Genomic DNA, 21,796 nt, shown 5'->3' with positions numbered 1-21,796 from the left:
ACCTAGTGGAGAAATTTCCTGTGACAGTCTTCAAGGCAGACTAGATTTGTGAACACAGGGACTCCATTTATTCACAATTCATAGAGTACTATTATTAGGGGCCCACTGGACAGTTTATGGAAGAGTCAAATACCAAGGAGCCTGGGGATCACACTCATTGAGTTTGTGTGTGTCAGGTGGTCCAATAGACAGGCATGAATATTGGCCTGTTCACAAGCAGATACTCTGGCTAAAGTCAAGAAGAAAGAACCACAGATGACTGTATCTGTCAGGGCACCTTAAATGTAACTTGACACTCTGACTAGAGACACATGCTTGAGATTGCATTAGTACTACGTGGATAGGTCAAGGAAAGTCAGAAGAATATTGGGATGACAAATGCCATATAACCAACAGGACAACTCTGCTGATGTCCATGCCATTATTTCCTCCCATTTGGTTGACTTGTGTTTCTATATCTGAAGTTAAATAAACCCTGCCTCCTGTAAGTAGATCTTTGCCAACTATTAGATCATAACCAGGAAAAAATTACTAGTAGAGTGGCTTGACACAAGAATGTGAGAGAAAAAAAATAAAAATCACTATGGATTTTGCCAAGCCTTGATTGGACCACTGCATGTGACATCACATGGAGTCCAAGTGATGTAAGCTAGATATCAGCCAATAAAAGAGCGCCACCTAGGGCTGGGTTTTGTCTTTGTACTTCAAAGAAGCAGTTGGTTGGTGGGAGAGCAGTTGGATTCAGTTGCTTCTGCTAAATTTGGACTTCTCAAAGCCTGTCGGATCTCGACTTAGTGAGTATATTTCCCAGGCTTTCAGTTTGGGCTTTTGTATCTATTGGTATCTATTCATTGCTTTATTTACATCTTTGGTTTGGGTTTTGATTTGTGCCTGTAAATGCTTTTTCCTTATTTCACTCATTCTTTCTTTATCATTTTTGCCTTTGTTCTTGTGGAATTTACACATATAGCGGTATATATTATCTCTATAGCATGAGGAATTTAATCATGACTTCCCATATCTGACTATTTTACATTTTGATCATATTTACATGCTCTATTTCACTTACCCACACATTGAATGTGACAAGTACTTCCAAATGATCTAAGGTTCTTCTCTCTGCTTGTTCAGAATCCCTAGGAAACAAAATGTGACACTGATATTTGTGGAACTGGAACATTTGAAGTAACATTTTCTCTAGTTCCAAATGTTTTCCTGAAAAAGGCATTTCATTCCTTTGATGTCCGATTATAGGTCTTACCTCAGTGTTGTGTGTGTGTTCTGCTTTGTGTCAATTTGTATGGGTGGACGAATCCTAATGTTCCTGGGTGATCTTGAAGTATGGTCTTAATGTGTTGTTGAATTTGGTGTGAGCTATCTCTTATTAAGGATTTTTATAATCTGTTAGTCCAGGATATTGCCTGACAGTGGCCCCCTTTTACATTTTATTTCCTTGGTGTAAGAATAAGGGTAATGCATCTTTGATGAGAAAAAATTTGAAAATGTTCTTTCCCTCAGACTATAGGATACTGAAATATCTAGAGAACATTGCTGTTTTATGTTGAGATGATAGAATTCATCGGTGAATTGTCCTGGTCACTGTATGAGTCTTTCTTGATACTCAGTACTCAGAGTGTTTGTCTAGTTTTATTTCCTAGACTTTAATTTTCCCTTTGACTTATTATTTCCCTCCTTCTTGGATGTATTTTTATTTTTTATCAGGGGTAGGAGGGAATGGCCAGAGCTTACAGAAGGACAGTGATGCATGGACAGATCTTCCTTTCAGACAAAAGGTCATTAGTAAAGATGGTCTGGACACTCTGTGCGTGTCTGAAGGAGTTTTATTCCCACCAGACAAAGTGTGTCTCCATTAACTTCATGGTGTCTGAGGGGAAAGGAGTTGCTTCGACATCAAGAAGCAGGCTTGGTTAATATGAGACCTATGCTACATGACAGAGGATGGGATCTGGAATTTAGGCTACTTGAAGAGCTCATTGATTATATTCACGGGGTGGATGGGAGAGATACGTTCAATGTGTGACTGTGTGACAGCAATGAATCTATCTTGGCTTCTGGGAAAGTAACAGGAGTGGGGTTGGGAAGGATAGCAGCCTTCTCTGCTAAGGGCATTTCCTTGGGAACAAGAACGCAAATGGAAAAAAAAAGTTTAATAATTTAACAGAAAATAATTTTTAAAAAATCACTGTGGTTTTTTTCTGAGCCTTGATTGGTCCATAGTATGTGACATCACATGGATTCCTTGTGATGTATGCTATATACTAGCCAATGAAAAGGCACTGCCTGAGGCTGGGTTTTGTCTGTACTTCAGAAAATCTGTTGGTTGTTGGGAGAGCAGTTGGACTCTGTTGTTTCCCATACACTTGACCTTTTCCCTGACCTGTTGGATCTGGACATAGTGAGTTTGATTCCCAAGTTCTCAGTTTGGGATTTTGTCAATTGTATTTAATTATTTCTTTATTTACATTATTGGTTTGGGTAGTATTTTTTTTCTATAATTCCTTTTCTTCATCTCAACTTATTTTCCTTCTATCACCTTCTTTTCTTTGTCATTTTTGGCAGTGTTCTTGTGTATTTTACAAAGTTATTGTTATATAATAAATTCATAGGATGAGGAATTTGATCATGACTGATATCTGGCTGTACTCTACTTTGATCATATTTATCTGCTACATTTTACTTCCTGACCCATTGAATTGGACAAGAACTTTGTCAAAGGGGCAAGTCCCATTGAATTGGACCCTTATACAAAGGCTATCCCCCTGCCTGCTCATGACCTGCAGTGAACAAAATGTGACACTTGTGTTTGTGGAACTGGCATGTTTGTAGTAACACTTTCACTAATTCCAAGTTTTTCCTGAATTAGGCACTCCATTCCACTGATGTCTGATTTAGGACCTACCTCAGTGTGGTGTGTATGCTATGCCCTTTGGCAATTTGTGTCTGTGTACGAATCTTGAGTGTTCCTGGTTAATGATGTCTTTATCATGAAGTCTGGTCTTATTAATGTGGTGTTGAATTTGAGGTGAGTTATCAATTATTCTCATTCAGGTTTTTTTTTCCAATCTGTCATTCAAGGATATTGGCTGATACTAGGATCTTTTTTGAAATGTCTTATATGGTTTGGAAATTGGGGTAATATTTCTTTCATGAAATGTGCTTGAAAGTGTACCTTCCCTCATTTTATGGACTACTGAAATACTGCGGATCATTGCTGCTGGTTGTTGAGATTGGACAAGTTGATTTCCAGTTTGTAAGTTTTGAGTCCTGGGATTTAGATTTTCTGCTTCATATTTATATTTATGTTTTTCGGTTTTCTTTATATTTATTCTTCTTTTGTACACTACATCCTGACTGCATCCTCCCCTCCCTCCACTCCTCCCAGTTGCCCCTCACCTGCTCTCCACCAGATCCACTGCTCTTCAGTTTTCCTTGAGAAAAGAGCAGGCCCCAAGGGATAGCAACTAAACATGGGATAACGAGATTCAATTAGATTATATTTAAATTTTGTTTTTTTTCTTTTTTTAATGTGTAAATACTTTTGAAGAATCATTTAATTTTTTGTTCTTTGAGAATTTCATTTTATTTTTATTATTATAAATTTTTCTTTTCATTTTACATACCAAACACAGATTTCTCCGTCCTCCCTCCTCCCACCCCCTAGCCTCCTCCCAACCCACCCCTTATTCCCACCTCCTCCAAGGCAAGGTCTCCCATGGGGAGTCAGCAGAGCCTGGTACATTCAGATGAGGCAGGTCCAAGCCCCTCTCCCTGCACTGTCTGCACAAGGTGTCCCACCATAGGCACTGAGTTCAAAAAAGCCTGCTTATGCACCAGGCATGGATCCCAATCCCACTGCCTGGGGGCCCCCTAGGCAGTTCAATATAAACAACAGTCTCGCCTATCCAGAGGGCTTAGTCCAGTCCCATGGGGGCCCCTCAGATATTGGTCCACAGTTCATGTGTCCTCTAGTTTGGCTAGTTGTCTCTGTACTTTCTTCCATCATGATCTCAATGTCCCTTGCTCATAGAATCCCTCCTCTCTCTCATTGATTGGACTCCTGGAGCTTGGCCTGGCCTTGGTTGTGGAAATCTACATCTGCTTCCATCAGTTACTGCATGGAGGCTCTATGGTGACAGTTAGGCTATTCACTGTTCTGATTGCTGGAGTGGACAGTTCAGGCACCCTCTTGACTATTGCTAATAGTCTAAGGTGGGGTCATCCTTGTGGATTCCTGAGAACTTCTCTAGCACCCTGTTTCTCTCTATTCTAATGATTTCTTCTTTTATTATGTTATCTTTTTCCTTGCTCTTCCACTCTGTCCTTTTTCCAGCTCAACCCCCACCCCATTCCCTTATGTTCTCATTCTCCATTCCTTGCCCTCCATTACCCCACCTCACCCCCAGTTTGCTCATGTAGATCTCATCTATTTCTCCTTCGTTGGGCTATCTATGCTTCTCTCTTGGCATCTTCATTGTTAGCTAGCTTCTCTGGAGCTGTGGGTTGTAATCTGGTTAACCTTTGCTTTGCACCTAGTATCCACTTGTGAGTGAATACATACCATGTTTATCATTCTGAGTATGGGTTATCTTGGGATAATTTTTATATACATTTTCATAATCAGTTGCATGATACATTTCCATACATGCCTATACTGTACTTTGATCATGTTCCTCTGCACTATGTCAGTCCCCCACCATATCTTTGTGGCTGATACTGTGACTTTACATAAGCCTAGCCCTCTCCTTCCTGTGACCAGGAGAGACAAAGTAGATCCTGTTTCTGTTTGTGGACCTGCCTTGTCTCCTAAAAACTATATCTAGTTTAGCTACTTTCCTTATAACACAGCAGTTTTCTAGTCACTGTGCTGAGTGTGGATTCTTCCCACAGTCTCCTTATGTGCTATGCTGTTGTTCCATTTGTTACAAATGTTACTTCTGCCATTCTGACCATGAACAAAGGCTCTTTAGTGTGTTGCTGAGATGGAGGTGAAGTATGAGGGACTCTCATGAATGATTTTCACATCTATGTTCATCAAGGAAAGGAGCTCACACTTGTTCCATTTGTTGAGCTTACTTGGTTGTGGGATCAGGCTAACACTAAACAGGGATGAGTTTGGATGTGTTCCTTTGCTTTTTCTTTCTTGAAGTATTTTCTATAACCCTGGTCTTCATTCTTCTGCAAAGCTTTCAATGATTCAGGGAATCCATGAGATCTGGGCTCTGCCTTGTTTGGAGCTGTTTTTGTTGCCAATCCACACTGGTGTTTATGACTTATGTGTTTAAGTGTTTTTATTTTATTTTAACTCAATATCCACACATGTCTAGGAATTCCTTTCATATTTTATAATTTTCTGGAGTATCAATACTGTAACATCCTAAATACCATCTGGACTGTAGTTGTATCAGTTACAACATTGATTTTTCTATAGTGTTATTTTTATCTGATCTCTCTTTGTTTGCATCGTGGCTCATCTGTGAACAGAGCAGATCATTCTTTCAGGATGCTCAGGATTTTCCTTTGCATACCAAATTTACTTATACCAACTCTGATCTTTCCTAAGATTTCTCATCCACTGCCTTAGGTTTGGGTTCTTCCAATATTTTTATATCCTTGAAGAGCATCATTAGATTGTTTGGGATATCTCAATTTCATAACAGAGAATCCAAAGCTATGTCCTCCCCTCTAAAACGCCATTAATCTTTTTCTTTTAGCATTGTGTGGGTCTGAAATTGCTCACAAGATAAAGTGATTGAAATTGATCAGAACACCATGGGCAGCCACATGGAAGAGGACATTCTTGAAAAGGATTTCAGGATGTTAACATCTCTAGGTTATGGTTCCTTTGGGGAGGTGAAGCTGGCCTGCCACCTTCCCACTCATACACGAGTGGCTGTCAAGGTCCTTGAGAAAAACACCAACAGTGTGGCTGACATCAGTACTGAATTGAACATCCTTCAGTCTTTAGAACATAGGAACATCGTTCGATTTTTTGACATGATGGACTCACTGACAACCACTTATCTGATTATGGAGTATGTGGCAGGAGAAGATCTGGAGAGCTTCCTCCAGGCACGGGGCTGTCTAAAGGAGGAGGAGGCTAGAGGGATTTTCCGGCAGGTGGTGTCAGCGGTTCACTTCCTCCACCAGAGACACATCGCACACCGTGATATCAAATTAGAAAACATCCTAGTCGATGCAGCAGGAAATGCAAAGCTTTGTGACTTTGGTATGGCAATTGAAATCACAGAGGGGCAGAAGTTGGAGGAGATCTGTGGCTCCTTGCTCTATTGGGCCCCAGAGATCTTGGCCAGAAAACCCTATGATGGACTGGCAGGTGATATGTGGAGCTTGGGTGTCGTCCTCTATGTCCTGGTCACAGGGCACTTCCCATACATGGAAGAAACCCTTGAAGGTATGCACAGGGTCATCACCACCACAATGTGTCCCATTCCCTACCATCTGTCAAAACCCTGTTATTTCATCATTGCCCGACTACTCATGGTCCCTATCTGGTACCGATTCACAATCTGTCAGCTTGTGGAAAGAGCATGGCTGGGCCCAATTCAAGAACATGTACTGCCTGCTACCAAAGAAATCCTGCCCAAGGTCGTGGAGACTATGTGCACCATCGGCTATACATGTGAGGAGATTGTTTCATCCCTAACTCACAGGCAAGAAGATAATCATGTAACAGCTACTTGCAACATTCTCAAATATCAGCTGAGTGGTGGAGGCAGCCATCAGCAAGAGCAGATGCCCTGGTTACCCAACAGCCCTGCAGTTCCTGTTCGCCTCCCTCTCCCCTTGAAGAGAGCCAGTGAACCAGCATTTACAACCAGTACACATGCTGGGAAGGGTCACTTTAAGGAGGAGGGTGTGGAGGAAACAGGCAAAAGATGTAGAAGCTACACCATGCCTCACAGATCCTCCTTCCTGGAGGTGCTGTCCTCTTCAGAAAACACAGTCCCAGAAAGAGATGCTCTTATGGCTGATGTCATCAACACTGCTGCAGAGGACATTGCAGTCAACAGGAATTCTGTTGGCACCCTGCCTGGCAATCTCTCCTCTCCCGAATTAGTCTTGGAGGCAACACACACAGCAATTCTGAACCTGGGCTTCTGTGAAGAAGATTCATCCCAGGGGTCAGTCATTCCCAGTGATCAGCCCCAGGTGGCACCCCTGACATCTGGATCCAGGCTATTCAGGGCCTGGAAACTTGTGAGGAAGGGAATTTCCCATGCATTGAGAGCACTGTGCTGCTGCTGCTGCACCCCAAGGTGAGCCCTTAACCCTTCCATCAGGGGCTTCAAGGAAAGAGAGGACAGGGGAGACCTACATGGAGAACACTTTCATGTGCCACACAGATGAATTCCTACATTGTATTTTCAATATACTATTTCAATATCCTTTTTAAATCAAAAGTTGTACTGACTCAGAGGACCCAGAATTTCAGATATGTGGTACATTAGATGGCAAATTCACAGCTTCCTGTTCATGTAAACTCCTAGAAGGCTGAGGCAAATGAAGGTAGCATAGCATGGGGACCACAGCGTGGGAAGGGAGAAGAGTTTGGCTAAATGGGGCAAAGGTTCAGAATGGAGAAATCAGGGGAGGAATATGGCATAGAACTTTTATCTGCCAAAGTCACTAATAGAGGTGCTTTAATGTTTCTTTCTGCTTTGAAGTGTGGAAACTGAAATGGCCCAATAGAATTCCAGACCTGGTGAGGAGCCATGGAAGGGACCCAAGACAGATCACCAGAGTGCCGCTCCCTCCAACACAGAGCAACAGGCTCTTGCCTGCATTCATCATCCAGCTATTGGGTCTGAGCTGCCAATCAGCATCTCTTTCAGCTTAATGCAGCTTCAGAACTGTTGTGGGACAACTGGGGATCATAAGTCGCATGGACCCCATGACCCTCTACCTTCCTAGCTTTGGTTGTGCTTGTAGGACCACTCACGGTGCATGGAAAACAGCAGCCTCTACCACCAGGAAGGACTTCATACAATCACAGCTGCTCATCATCTTGGTCACTTTAACCCCTCCAACTTACTCTGTGACTACCTTATGCAAAAAACAGCAAGACCTGTGTAAATCCTCTGGAGAATGGAGGTGGGTGAAAGGAGATAAAGGGGACTAATTGGGAAACAGTTTTGAGATAGGAATAGGGGACATGAGAGGTGGTGTGGAATAAGGAGTAGAGTCTATCCTGAGGAACTTCGGGTCAAAAAAGTACATGAAAGAGATGTGTGTATTTCCCTGTGACAGGGGCCGTGCACAGTCTACAGCAGGAACAAACCTCCCCTAAAGTGCAGAGTGGGAGGGAGCTAGAAATAGCCAGCAGTGAGGAGGAGAGGGCCTGCTCTGATGGTTCCTAGCATGTTTCAAGACACACAAGTAGATTGTTGACTTGGAAATAACATCCTGTCTTTCATACAGATCTGGGGTGCAGCAGGAGGAAGATGCAGCACTATTGGTCAGTGGAGTCCTGTCCTCCTCAGTGCTGAGTAAGTCCTATCTGTTAAAGTCACTAAGAGAGTCACTTTCCTTATTCTTTTGGGTTTTATTTGGGAAAAGTGAAATGTTCTACTTGAACTACAGTCTTGGTGTGGTGTAGTACAACCGGAAGGATCCAGGCTGGAAATCTGTGTCCTGTGTGATGATATGTTAGGCTACAGGTTCCAGTATCCATCCTCCAGATTAGGGTCTCAGCTTCCATCTTCCCCATCCTTCACCTCACTGATGCCCCTGCACTGTTGCTGAACATCCCTGAGAGTCATGTGTAGCATAGACCCAATGAATGTCTACATCCCTCATGGTTCCTGTGGGCCCAGAGTTCCACGGCATCTAAAAGGGCTGCCTCTGTCAACAGGACACACTTACACATAGATCTCAGCCTTTCCTCTTCTTTGATTCCTTCATCACCTCCAAACTGCTTTCTGACTGTCTTTCAGAAGAACTGAAGGAACTGTAAATCCAGTGGGAGATGGGAGGATGGAGATGAGGGGAGGTACAGGGGAAAGGAGAAGAAGAGGATGAAGAGGAAATGAGAGGACCTGTAGAGAGGGTAGAGTGTGTCCAGAAGGGCTTACCTAAAATGAGTTGAGAAAAGGAGGTTTTGCTGGGGCAGGCATTGAAGAAGTGAGACCAGGAACAAAAATCTCAAACAGAGCAAAATGTGACCTCAGCTTTAGAGCCACCAATGCGGAGAATGACCTTGATTGTGCTTGGCATATGTAGAGGTAGAGAACTATGAGGCTGCTTTGGAAGGGATTCAGATTCTGGGCTATTGAAGAAGGGTCTTGCAAGAGAAGGGTGGCTGCATCATTCAGTGGGATCCTCTGCTGGTATTGTCTATCATGGCCTTTGGCAGGTCTGATGACATCTATGTCTTTTTCTCCATAGCCTCCTTCATCCAGGCTTCCCATGGTGCTTCCCACCTCCTGATCCAAAAATTCTGCATCATTTTTCCATCTCATAGAGGGATTTATAAATGATATTTGACCTTACATTAACATTGTTCTGCTCCAATGTGGGAAGGTAAGAAGGCCTTGCCAGGCCTGATGCTGAATATTGCCTCTACAAGAACAGCAGCCACAGGACTTCTTTATGACCAATGCCCACCATTGGGGTCAGACTCAGAAGGAAACCTTGATCATCATGGATCTCTTGATGACAGCCCCTGGTGCAGTATGAAGCACTGGTTGAGTTGTAGTGTCTCAACTGTTTTCCAGGACACCTTCCAGTTAGGGAGCAGCTCACTGAGTTGGCAAAGGGAAATGAACTCGACAGGGAATCCAGGGTCCTAATCTGTATGCATCATGCACCTGAAGGTAAGATTGAGTACAATAAGTATCTGTATGTGGCAGAAGATAAGTCTCTGAAGTCTGGTCTTGATGTGCTGAAAAGGATCCCTTGAATTAGCATGTGCCAGCATCCCTGACACAGAGGGAAAGTTATCACTGACTTGTTCAACTGAAGAGCAATGAGAGACTGAGAGACTGCAGAGGTGTGACAAGGGAGGAACCAGCCTCTCTGCTGTAGTTGGCCTCCAGCTCCACTCTGACCATCTGACCCTGGGCTGTTAGCAAACACTAATGCATGTTAACGTCTTTGGCCGGATCTTCCCAGTGGATGATAGCCAGCTTGTGCTGTCACTGACTTCTAGAACCCTGACCATCTGGTGAGTCACAAGTGCACAATACAAGATCAGTCAGTTTGTTTAGGAAGAGAGAGAGAGAAATTTTCAGTTTGTGGGTATCACCTGGTGTCAGACTGTGTTTCTGCTGCATATCAGTGAAGGAAGTGCTGAGAAATGGTTGAGGAGTCTGTTAATGAGATAGGGATATATCGGGGATCCTCATTTTATATATTTTACTCTTTTTGAGACTGGATCTCACTGTATGGCCCTGGCTATCCTGAGACTCTCTGTGTAGACATACAGCTCTGAAAGTCATAGAGATTGACCCCTTTCTCTGCCTCCTGAATGCTGTGATTACACATGTGGACTCCCATGCATGGCTTCACATACTGTTTGTATAGCATCAATGGTAAATTTCTCCAGACATTTGAGGGAAAAGAGACAAGTCCTGTCCTTCTTTCATTTCAACAGTGTCAGGAATTGAAGTGAAGGTTCTTTTATCCAGGATGGACTACAAACAGCAGCAAAGTCCAAATCTAACCTTCAGAATAGAAGTCTATGTCCACCAGTGAACAGATACCTGGAGGTGAGAACTGCTGTCATGAATTCTTCTGGGGACACTGGTCAGTGGGCTGGAGGAGGTATGTCCTAGCTGAAACACCCTTGGAAACAAGGCACAGAGCATGCAAAGGCTACTCTCTAATCATTTTTCTCAGGATTCCCACTGCAGTCCAGGCACAAACCCCATGACCTCTACCTGACCAATCATGAGAGTCCAGATTGACTACCTGGTCTGATTGAGTTCTTTCCATTTGGGCCTTGAGATCACAGCTGAGGATTCAAGGTGGGTCACTGAGACAACTGGTGCCTGTCTTGGGATGTTGGAGGCAGGGCTTTCACTTTAAGGACACCAGTGGCAGAGGCAGTACATGAAGCCATATATTCTAGACAGAAGCTTCCACTTCTACTCACCTGACACCCAGATTCTGGCTGCTTGTCTGCTGACTTCCATGGCTACTCTTGCTCATGGGTCCCACAATGCTTTTGTTATTTGTCAAAACCATTTTGGGTTGCTTTTAGGCTACTGAATCTTGTTCATACTCCCTAGCTAATGGAGAGGCAGGGCTGTAGGTTTCTGGATTTTGAACCAACTAGGACTCTGTACACCCCACTCAAGACAGTGCATGATGGTAGAGGTGATCAGCCTCCCAAGAACATTGTGGACAGTTTCAGGAAGACCACTGTCCTGTTCCATGTCCTGAGTGTTCTGTTGTTCATGTTCTGATGCCTATAACCTGCAGATTTTGCATGTGAAAAAGAAAGTGACCTTTGTCTTTGGGACAAGCTTGTTACACGTAATACAGTCATCCTCAGTTGTATCTGTTTTCTGAAAAATGTGTAAATTTCACTCTTTGGGGTGAGTATGTGCTCCTTCCCCTTGCCTGTATGCTATTCATTTATTTATTCCATTTACTTATTTATTTATCCATTTGTTTTTTTGTTTCTTGTTTCTTGTTTTTTCAAGACGGTGTTTCTCTGTGTAGCTTTGCACCTTTCTTGGAACTCACTCGGTAGCCCAGGCAGGCCTCGAACTCACAGAGATCCGCCTGGCTCTGCCTCCCGAGTGCTGGGATTAAAGGCGTGCGCCACCACCGCCCGGCTTCTTTTTTGTCTATTTGTTTATTTATTTATCTATTTATTTATTTCTCTCTCTATACATATATATATATATATATATATATATATATATATATATTCATTCTAAGTGTCTTTTACATCAGGGATTTTGATTACATTCATGTCCCCATCATTTCACATCCGCCCTCCACCCCTACAACTCCCCCAATAAAACAAAATTTAACAGAAAAAAGGGAAACATAAGATAAAATTAAAAAGGGAGGAAAGGGGAAAACCTAAAGGTTTCCTCATGGAAGCTGCAGTGACCGAGTGTGACAGAGTGAGTCACACTGTGAACCCCTCTGTCCACATATCTTCACTTGTTAGTGCTCATTGCGGGGTTACTGGTCTTGTTCCAGGCCTTCAGTGTCTACGACACTAATTAATTTTGTGTTTGATACTGTCATCTGTCCTTTGCATTTGGCACATTAACTTTTTCACTGTCTGGGTATGCAAATTTAAAAGTCTGACTTCAAAATCACCAGTGCCACAGTACAAACCCACTTCTAAATAAAGTGTCATGATTGAGCTGGAGATGGAGAGCAGAGGACGTTAACCAGGGATTGCAGGGGCAGCAGGAAAGAATTGACTAAGGGAGGAATTTAGAGAGAATGGAAGAGACAGATGGGAGGAGCCATGGGGAGAGGGATGCACAGTATGTCTAGCTTAAGTGCTGCATATTTCAAATTCCCCTAGAGTCCCTTTCCCATGTCTGTCCTCTTTAAAGTGATGAGCTCTCTACATCAGGAGACACAGGGTGGCGACTTGCAGGTGTGGCCTGAGACAGCAGAAGCAGGAGCTCTGCAGGAAGTCCAGATGGCAGTGTGCCCACTTCCCCAGCATGAAAGGTCTGTGTCCAGCATAGGAGGAGGTGAGCCAATTACCATAGATTTCCCTCTAGAAAAACCTCATTATCAAGGTAATATGATCAAGGGCTGGTGTTTCACAGCATCCTCCTCAATGGGGGCCATGAGCCAATATCACGTGCAAGCTGCCCTTGAACATGCAGACCCTGTGGACCAGTCTGCAGGGGAATAACTAGCAGTACTCATTAACCTGTTCACCCTTCAGGTTTCTGATCCTAGTGAATTGTTTCCCCACATGAGGGGAAGGGAGCTCCTTCCTCTCCTTCCTCTCCCTCCTTCCCTGCTGCAGCCTTCATTTATCCCTGTGTCCTGACCATCAGAAAAGACACAGTCCCACAGCATGCTGGGCTAGTTTATGTGTTTGTGAAGGGGCCTCACCATAGGGAGTTTTATCAGAACCATATTTGTTTCCTAACAGGAAAGTGACAGCAAGCTGGAGGAAAATGGGTACCACTTTGGATGGAATGCTGGGACAATGCTCCACTTTGGAAGTGAGTAGGCATTACCTAGCCTAGGGCACAGTGGTCAGAGGTGGGGTCAGCACTCCTACAACTACTTTGTACCGAGTTCCACTGGTCAGCGGTCAGGTCTCGACATCCTTGATGACCATAGAGCTATGGCTTTCTGCTAGGCTGTCTGCTTGCTTGTCCTGCTGGGATAATTGTTTAAACTGTTGTCCCGTGCACCTGACAGGCAGACAGCCTCTCCATGCAGTGAAGGATGGCCACTCTGAATGGAATGATTGTCAAGGCTCATTTCTGGGCAGCACATGGCTGAAAGCATCACTGAGACCACTATCTAACAGCCTGTAGTAGATGATTAGTTTTTGGTTTCTGGTCTAAACTTGACTCTGGCTTAGAGGTTAGGAAGAATGAGGCTGCTCAGGCAGGTCTGCCTCAATCCCAAGGGTAGGTGATCATTAAGCTTGTGTTACAGAGGAAGAGAAAAAGAGGGAGAGGAAGGAGAGGGCGGGAGGAAAGGAGGGAGGGAGGGAGGAAGGGAGAGAGTGGGTGTGCCTTCATAGTCAGTGTCTCTGACAGGGGCGTCTATGTGGAAATTGATCTGTTCCCCTGCACCTCTCCTCCACCCTAGTCTCTTTCTCTCTAATTAATTAAGCATCGCTCTCTCCAGTATCATTTTATTTTAAGATGGTGATGTCATGACCCCCACACATGTTCTCTTCCCATAGGCCGTCTCGAAAGCGGAGATCCCTTGAGGAGGTGGGAAATGTGACGGCCACCGTGCCTACGCTTCCAGATTTCCCCAACATTTCGTCCACCATCGTGCCCACGAGTCAGGAGGAGCACAGGCCATTTGAGAAAGTGGTGAACAAGGAGTTGCTTGTCATCTCTGGCCTGAGACACTTCACTGGCTACCGCATTGAGCTGCAGGCATGCAAGCAAGACGCCCCAGATGAGAGGTGCAGCGTGGCTGCATATGTCAGTGCGCGGACCATGCCTGAAGGTGGGTTTGTTTTCCTCTGGGCTTACACTTCTCAAGGTTGGCCACAGACAACCCCTCTCCCCACAACACAGTGTAGATGTGTTCTTAAAATTGTTCTTATTTATTGTTTTTGCTCTAAGATGGAGCTCTTCCTTTGTTACCTAGGTTGGCATTGAACTCCTGAGCTTAAGGAGTCCTCCTGACTACTTGGGTGTATCCTGAGTAGCTGGGACTTGCCGTCATGTCTTAGTTTCTTTTCCTATTGTTGTGATAAAAGTCCTCTGACAAATCAACTTAAGGGATAAAGGGTTTATTTCAGCTTCCAACTCAAGGCACATTTCACTGTGGCTGGGAAGTCAGAGGAGAAGGAGCTTGGAGCAGCCGGTTCCACCCCGTCCAAGTCAGAGATGAGAACAGCAAGTGCGTGCGGTGCTCAGCTCCCGTTCTCCATTTATACAGTCTAGATCCCGAACAAGGAGTGGTGCCGCCCAATGTGGGCCTTTCCAACTCACTTAACACAATCAAGATAATCACCACACACAAGCTTCCCATCTCTCGCTTGATTCTAGATCCTGTCAGGTTGGCAGCTAACACTAAACATCACACACCATATCCCAGTTTTTTTTCTCTGTGTGTGTTCATGTGTGTGTCTGTGTATGTTGCAGCCAAAATCAACCTTGGGCATCTTTTTTCAGGTGCCATCCACTTTGGTTTTTTGAGATAAGATCTCCCATGGTCCTGGTACTTGATTAGGTCTGGCTACCTGGCCAGTGAGTTCCAGGGATCTATCTCCCTGACTCTATCTTTCCAATGCTGAGATTACCAGAACACTACATTCCAGCTCTTTTATGTGGGTTCTGGGGATTGAACTTGGGTTTATTGACTGAGCTATCATCTTACTTTAGAGTTTTATATTATTTTATGCTAAAGAAAATAAGACATGGGAAAATTACGTAGCCAGCTCCAATCAGGCATCTCAGCTATTGGGTGGCAGGGATGGAGTTTGATTCAGGAGTTAATATTCAGCCTTTCATTGCTTCTCATAGCTAAGGCAGATGACATCGTTGGCCCTGTGACCCACGAAATCTTTGAGAACAATGTTGTACACTTAATGTGGCAAGAGCCGAAGGAGCCCAATGGTCTGATTGTGCTGTATGAAGTGAACTATCGGCGATATGGTGATGAGGTAAGGATTGCAGGTCTTTGTGGTGGATGGTGCTTTTCCGGGGGAGAGGTGAACAGATAGGGACCAATGACAGACCAAAGTGGGGATGCGACCAAAGTCCAACTCAGTCAGCCAGTGACTTTCTATTGGGGGTTATTTACAGTAGTATGGCTGAGGGCTTACTTATAGGCATGGAGATGACTCAAAGCAGATGCATCACCAAAAGTCCCATCCCCCACCCCCCACCCCCCCACCCCCCCCACCCCTCCCACTCCCCCACCTCCCGCCCGCCCCAGCATTGATAATAACTCAGGAAAGCTGGAACCTTGGAGCTCTCTGCAGGCCTTTGCAGGCAGCTTGCCCAGTCAGTCTCCTCTCTTCAGCAGTCCTGCCCCTATAACCTCAGGGAAGGTGAGGCCTGTGAATCCCGGAAGTTTTAGGGACTTCCTGAGACTTGTGAGTTGTTGACTTCCTGAGCCTTAAAGAGCCTCCCTTTAGAATTTTTTGAGTCTTAAGGAACTTCCTTCCAGATTGGAATGCTTTGGTTTGTTGGAAGTTGCTGTACAGTACTAGGCAGGAGCCTTCTAAGTTTCTCAGGTTACCCAACGCTTCCCCCATCAGATTCTGTGTTATTAGAGTTTAAAACTTTTATGCACATCTTCCCCAGGGAGATGCACAGAAATTCCAATTTAAAATCTTTTATCACTTCAGTTTTTTAAAAATTATTTATTTATTTATTGTTTATGAAGAAGTCCATGCCATAGCCCACTCTGGTTGAGGAGGACAGAGGACAGGTTTTGAGAGCTTGCTTCTCCCATTATGTGGGTCCTGGGGATTGGACTCCGGTCTCTGGGCTGTGCTTCAAGCGCTTTGCTTGCTGAACGATCTTGCTGACCCAGTCTTTGATCAGATTTGTGCGCGGATTTTCAGCTGTTTCCTTCAAGCTGGTTGATGGGCTGCTTACATGTGTGTCCTTTATCACAGGATGAGGCACATTCCACTTTAGAGAGAGATCCATCTCAGTCTGGGAATGCATCACCCAAAACTTTGTCATGTGCCTCCTTGCCACACCAGACACTGGGGCTTTGATGTGAACATGCACAGATAGTGAGACTCCAGTAGAAACTCTCAAGTCTTACCTAAGCTACCCAGGGCCCACTCTGAGCTGACCCTCAGTGATTCCAGCTGCCAGAGAGCCCAGGTCTGAACCAGGGGACTCGTGTGTCTGCAGCAAGTCTTTACTAAGTGTGCCACCCTCTAGGCCCTAAACCCTCACTTTTTTGGGGGGACACGCTGGGCTCTGTCATCAGAATTCAACTGGCTTTATAGATTTGCAAACATGCTCACATATGCACATGTGTTTTACATATACATTGACTCTATAGTCATAAGTTGCTTTCTTTTGTCTCATGGTGTCTCTCTCCATAGCCTTCGAAATTAGAATTCACAATAGCTACATAGGCAGAGAATATAATTTTATGATGGAACTATGATTTATTTTTCAAAATACTTAACTTTGCCGTTGTACCCTGAGGGCAACATAAATACTATTTAATGTCATTGTGTGCCAATAAAACTTTATAGAAACAGATGGTGGGCCACTTTTATCTGTGTGCCCTTAATATAGCAAAACTGACTTCATGGAACTTTGCAAGTTCTAGTAACATATAATAAATCCTCATAAGAAAAAAGGACTTCTCTGAAGACCCTTTCCTCCTGGGATTTTTATCGCTTTTTGGCACCCAAAGGTAGAACTTTAACAGTGACTCAGAACATAGAGTCAGCACCCTATGGCCTGCAGGACAAATCTGCAGCCTGGTCTGTCTGTCTATCTGTCGGTCTGTCTGCCTGCCTGCCTGCCGCCCCCCTCTCTTTTTCTTTCTCTCAACTTATTTTATGAATATATACCGTGTGTGTGTGTGTGTGTGTGTGTGTGTGTGTGTGTGTGTGTGTGTGTGTATCTGTGTGAATGTGTGCCACCTGTGTGCAGACACCTGGATCTTCTGGATCTGGACTTGCAGGTAGTTGTAAGCCTCCCAACATGGGTATTGAAAACCAAACCAGGTCCTCTGCAGGAGTAAACAGTGCTCTGAACTGCTGAGCCATCTCTCCAGTCCCAGCTTCTTCACTTTTGATCAAGTTTCCCTGCATTTTTCTTTGTGTGTGTGTGTCTACATCTCTCTCTCTCTCTCTCTCTCTCTATATATATATATATATATATATATATATATATATATATATATATATATATATACACACACACACACACACACACACACACACATGTATATGTATATATACAGAATGTACGTATTAACTGTATTGCTAGGCAGGCTCTCTGCCTCCTGAACCATAACCCCATCATCGCCTTACACCTACATCAAGGGCTGGGGACCTGGCTAGGTAAAACCGGCCTCCAAATCACATGTGAGTTGGAGACCAACCTGAGGTACATGAGACCCTGTCTTAAGAAAGCAAAAGAACAACCCCACCCTGCCCACAAATAAAAACTGAAAGAAACAGAAGAACTCTCAGAGCCTCCTTTTTACTCTCTCTGCTCACCGGATGTGCACAACTCGACTGACCATCTTCTCTCTTCTTCCAGGAGCTTCACCTCTGTGTCTCCCGGAAGCATTTTGCCCTGGAGCGGGGCTGCAGGCTGCGAGGGCTCTCCCCAGGAAACTACAGTGTTAAAGTCCGGGCCACATCGCTGGCGGGCAATGGCTCCTGGACTGAACCCACCTACTTTTATGTGACCAATTATTGTAAGTCTCCATAGCAACCTCTAGTGGTTGGATCTGTGCCCCATGCAGTAGGAACAGTAGAACATTTTGGAGAAAGGCCCGGAGGGAAGGAAGTGACCAGTGCTTTAACTTTGGGTCTACCAGAAACTAATGTTTTAAACCATTTAAAACCAGCCCTACGTGTTTGCCAGCCCTTTCTACCAGCAATTCACATCCTCATCACTTACATAGAAATCTGGGCATGCTCATGCACAAACTGTAACCCCAACTTGAGAAGATGCAGACAGGCAGACCCCTGGGGCTCGCTGGCCAGCCAGTCTAGCCAACCAGTGAGATCTTTGTTCACTGAGAGACTCTGCCTCAAAAAAATCAGGGAAGAGCAAGGAGGGGGTATATCGGAGGGCGTGAAGGGGGGAAGGGGTGGGAAATGATGTAATCATATTACAATCTTGAAAAGAAATGGAAGAAGAAATGACTCAATGCGAGGGAGGCAGAGACAGGCAGAGTTCCAGGCCAGCCTGGTCTACAGAGTGAATTTCAGGCTAGTGAGGGCTGAGTACTAAGCTCTTGTCTCTAAAAACAAACAAAAGAAACAACAAACAAACCAAAAAAAAAAAGATGGAACGTGATAGAGGAAGACACTTGATATAGACCTCCTGGCCTCCACAGGCAGGTAGTACACATGTACACACACAGACACACACAGACACACACATACACACACACACACACACACACACACACACAGACACAGATATTAATAATAAAGCATATACTTTAAAGTCATAAATCATTGGGGTGTGTATGATTAAGATATATTATATACATGTATAAAATTGTTAAATAATACATTAAAATTCTAAAAAATGAAACTTACAATTTCTGAACTTTTCAGAGAGCACTTTGTCCTGATTCTAGCCTTCCTTGTCTTAAAGAGAGGAGGCAGGGACACAAGGCTTGCGACCGGACCACTTTCATTCCCTGGGTTTCATTCGACCACCAGTATTTACAAATCTATCTTATGGGCCGGGAGTCAGCAAGTGCAGGGAAACAGTTCACTGCAATCCACAGGGAAGCTCCAAGTGGGATTCCTCAGGACAGACCTGGTGATGGAGGCCATGAGGAAGCAACAGCCGAGACCTGACATACGAGCTGGGAGAGGGCTCAGTCGATGAAGGGCTTGCATCGACCAGCAAGCCCCAGGGATCTGCTGTCTCTGCCCCCCGCCCCCCAGTACTTTGAATACAAGTCTGTATCACCATGCCCAGGTTTTCCATGTGGTTTTATGTGGGGGCTCAGACTCAGGTCCTCATGTTTACAACGCCAGCACTCTATTGACTGAGCCATCTCCTACATACTTTTCCCCTTCAACTTCGTGTGCTTTTTATAAAAAATAAACAAAAACACTGAGTCCACTTAGCGTTGCCACTGTGGGCCTCAGGTATAGGGTCACCTACTGAAATAGAGTACCTTCTCACTGGCCATGTCCCTGAAGGAAACGCTTCCTCTCCGAGCAGCCATCCGTTGCCATGGCTCCCATGTGCTGTGAGTTCATGTATGTCATGGCCCTGTCTTTCTTGGAAATAGCCTAGGATTTTGCTTTATTGCCCAGGGTGGTCTTGAACTCACAATCCTCCTGCCTCAGTCCCTACCCCAACACCAGGAGCTGAGGTAACAACAGCCAGTGTTTAATGGTGTAATTTTTGTTATCAGTACATTGTGGTGCTAAACACGTGCCTTCTCATTCTGTTGCAGTAGATGTCCCATCAAATATTGCCAAAATTATCATTGGGCCCCTCATCTTCGTCTTCCTCTTCAGTGTTGTGATTGGAAGTATTTATCTGTTCCTGAGAAAGAGGTAAGCAAGGTGGTGTGCTGGCAAATAGCTAACAACTGACCCTCTTGGGGAAAAAACAAACAAACAAATAATACATAAATATTGAATTAGACTGAGGTAAGTTTCATATAAATTTTACTCATATGGATGTGCTACATGCAGTACTCATGGCAATAAGTTCTTTGTATAATAATATAATATACGCTTGATTACAGACTCCCTCTGGTTCACTGATTCTCCCTGCATGCTTCCATTGATATATTTTACCCAGAGCTTGATATCTGTGGCCAACCTCGAGGTGTAACTGATGACGAAGTGTAGTTCAAACATGCATCAGTTCCTGATGCTGTGATAGAAAACCTTGACAAAAAGCAACTTTGGGGAGGAAAAGTTGAGTTTGTCTTACAGTTCCAGAGGGGATCCAGTCCACTGTGACAGGGAGGACCCAGAGGGGATCCAGTCCACCGTGACAGGGAGGACCCAGAGGGCATTCAGTCCACTGTGACAGGGAGGACCTGGCTACAGGAGTATGAGGACAGTGGTTCCCTTGCTCTGAACCCAGGAAATAGAGGGAGGACAGAAAGTGGCCTGGGCTGGCAAACTGCAAAGCCGGTCCTCAGTGACACACTTCCTCATCAAGGCGCCACCTCCTAAAAATGCTATAACCTTCCAAAACAGCACCACAGAGCGGCTGAGTGTTCACACATTTCATGTCCGATCACTTCATATTCAGACCACAGTGAAGCATAAACACTGGTTGATTTTGTTTTACTGTTGTAGATAGCTTACAGAATAATGGGTTTCATTATGTTTTTATACTTACATAGCACTATACTTCCTTATATATACCATCCCTTGTTCCTCCCCTTCTTTACTGGTCTCTTTCCTCCCCAGGAATCATCCCCCTTTCTGTTTTCATGTCCCACATATGTGGGACACACCCACACCCACACACACCCACACACACCCCTGTATAATTTACGTATATATATGAAAGAAATTGCACACTGTTTTGTCTTTATCCCCTTTAGCCCCTTGTTCTGTCATCTCCCTCCCCTTGAACTCTTCCTCTCTCCTCTTCGTCCCCTGTTTACTGTTGTGTAATTTACAGCTGTCTTTGTCTCTCTGAGTCTGGATTATCATGTTTAACCTGTTGATGTCCAGTTCTGTCTTTGCTCTGTGTTCTCAGGCAGGGTCTTGCTGTATAGCCAAGGTTGGCCTTGAACTTGTGATCACCCTGCCTCAGCTTCCTAAATGCTAGGATTACAGGCATGTGCCACCTCACCTACAGGTATGCATTAGCTTCATGTCCCCCCTTTCATTAAAGAGTACGACGAGAATTAAGTGAGACACACACATTTGAAAACTACAGCCAGTACCTTTGCCAAGCCAGGTACTTTTTAAACAGGGCCGAGCAGTTTTCTGTGTCGTCGATCACGCCATCGTTGCAGAACTGACAGACTTTAAATTCAGTCGGCTTTGTGGTTCCAGGCTCCTTTCTGTTGCTGTGACAAAACACTCTTACCAAAAGCAACCTGGGGAAGAAAGGGCTTATTTGAGTTTACGCTTACAGGCACAGTCAGGAACTTGAGTAGGAACTTGAAGCAGAAGCCGTGGAGGAAGGTTTGCTTGCTGTTTCACTGGCTCCTGCTCTGCTTGCTTTCTCATACAGCTCAAGACCACCCGCCGAGGCATGATGCCACCTACAGTGGGCTGGGCCCCTGTGTTACTGTTTAACAAGACATCCCCTCCTAGACACAGCCACAGACTAACCTGCTCTAGGCAGTTCCTCAGTTGAGGCTTTTCCTAGGTGACTCTAGGCTGTGTCATGTTGACAATGAAGGCTAACCTGGACACTGATTAACATTTTGGTCTCTCACTTTCTCTCTAAGTTGGACAAAG

General features: G+C 44.5%; 1 protein-coding gene across 3 annotated transcripts; it reads left to right on the top strand.

Annotated features, from left to right (window-relative positions):
- Positions 1-709: 709 nt before the first annotated feature.
- On the top strand, positions 710-13,653 carry LOC121826770 (putative sperm motility kinase W). Of its 3 annotated transcripts, none has more exons than XM_076561118.1 (8): positions 710-794; positions 5,733-7,298; positions 7,707-8,133; positions 8,461-8,528; positions 9,427-9,561; positions 9,756-9,854; positions 10,634-10,748; positions 10,879-13,653. In XM_076561118.1, exons 2-3 carry the CDS (start codon positions 5,791-5,793, stop codon positions 7,729-7,731), a joined length of 1,533 nt encoding a protein of 510 aa, XP_076417233.1. In that variant the 5' UTR covers positions 710-794; positions 5,733-5,790; the 3' UTR covers positions 7,732-8,133; positions 8,461-8,528; positions 9,427-9,561; positions 9,756-9,854; positions 10,634-10,748; positions 10,879-13,653. The 3 variants fall into 3 exon arrangements, with proteins under 3 accessions (XP_076417233.1, XP_076417232.1, XP_076417231.1); XM_076561117.1 differs by having other exon boundaries at positions 9,427-9,854; positions 10,879-12,710; positions 13,124-13,653; XM_076561116.1 differs by having other exon boundaries at positions 9,427-9,854.
- The last annotated feature ends 8,143 nt before the right edge of the window (positions 13,654-21,796 follow it).

This window comes from Peromyscus maniculatus, chromosome 23, assembly GCF_049852395.1.
Source record: "Peromyscus maniculatus bairdii isolate BWxNUB_F1_BW_parent chromosome 23, HU_Pman_BW_mat_3.1, whole genome shotgun sequence".
Classification (NCBI taxonomy): domain Eukaryota; kingdom Metazoa; phylum Chordata; class Mammalia; order Rodentia; family Cricetidae; genus Peromyscus; species Peromyscus maniculatus.
The sequence above is the reverse complement of the archived record's forward strand: the minus strand, read 5'-3'. Positions and strand labels throughout refer to the sequence as shown.

Coding starts and splice junctions, on each gene's coding strand:
- LOC121826770 (XM_076561118.1), top strand. CDS start 5,791: ATGGGCAGCCACATGGAAGAGGACATTCTTGAAAAGGATTTCAGGATG. Junction 7,299..7,706: donor TGCTGCTGCTGCACCCCAAG/GTGAGCCCTTAA, acceptor TCTGCTTTGAAG/TGTGGAAACTGAAATGGCCC.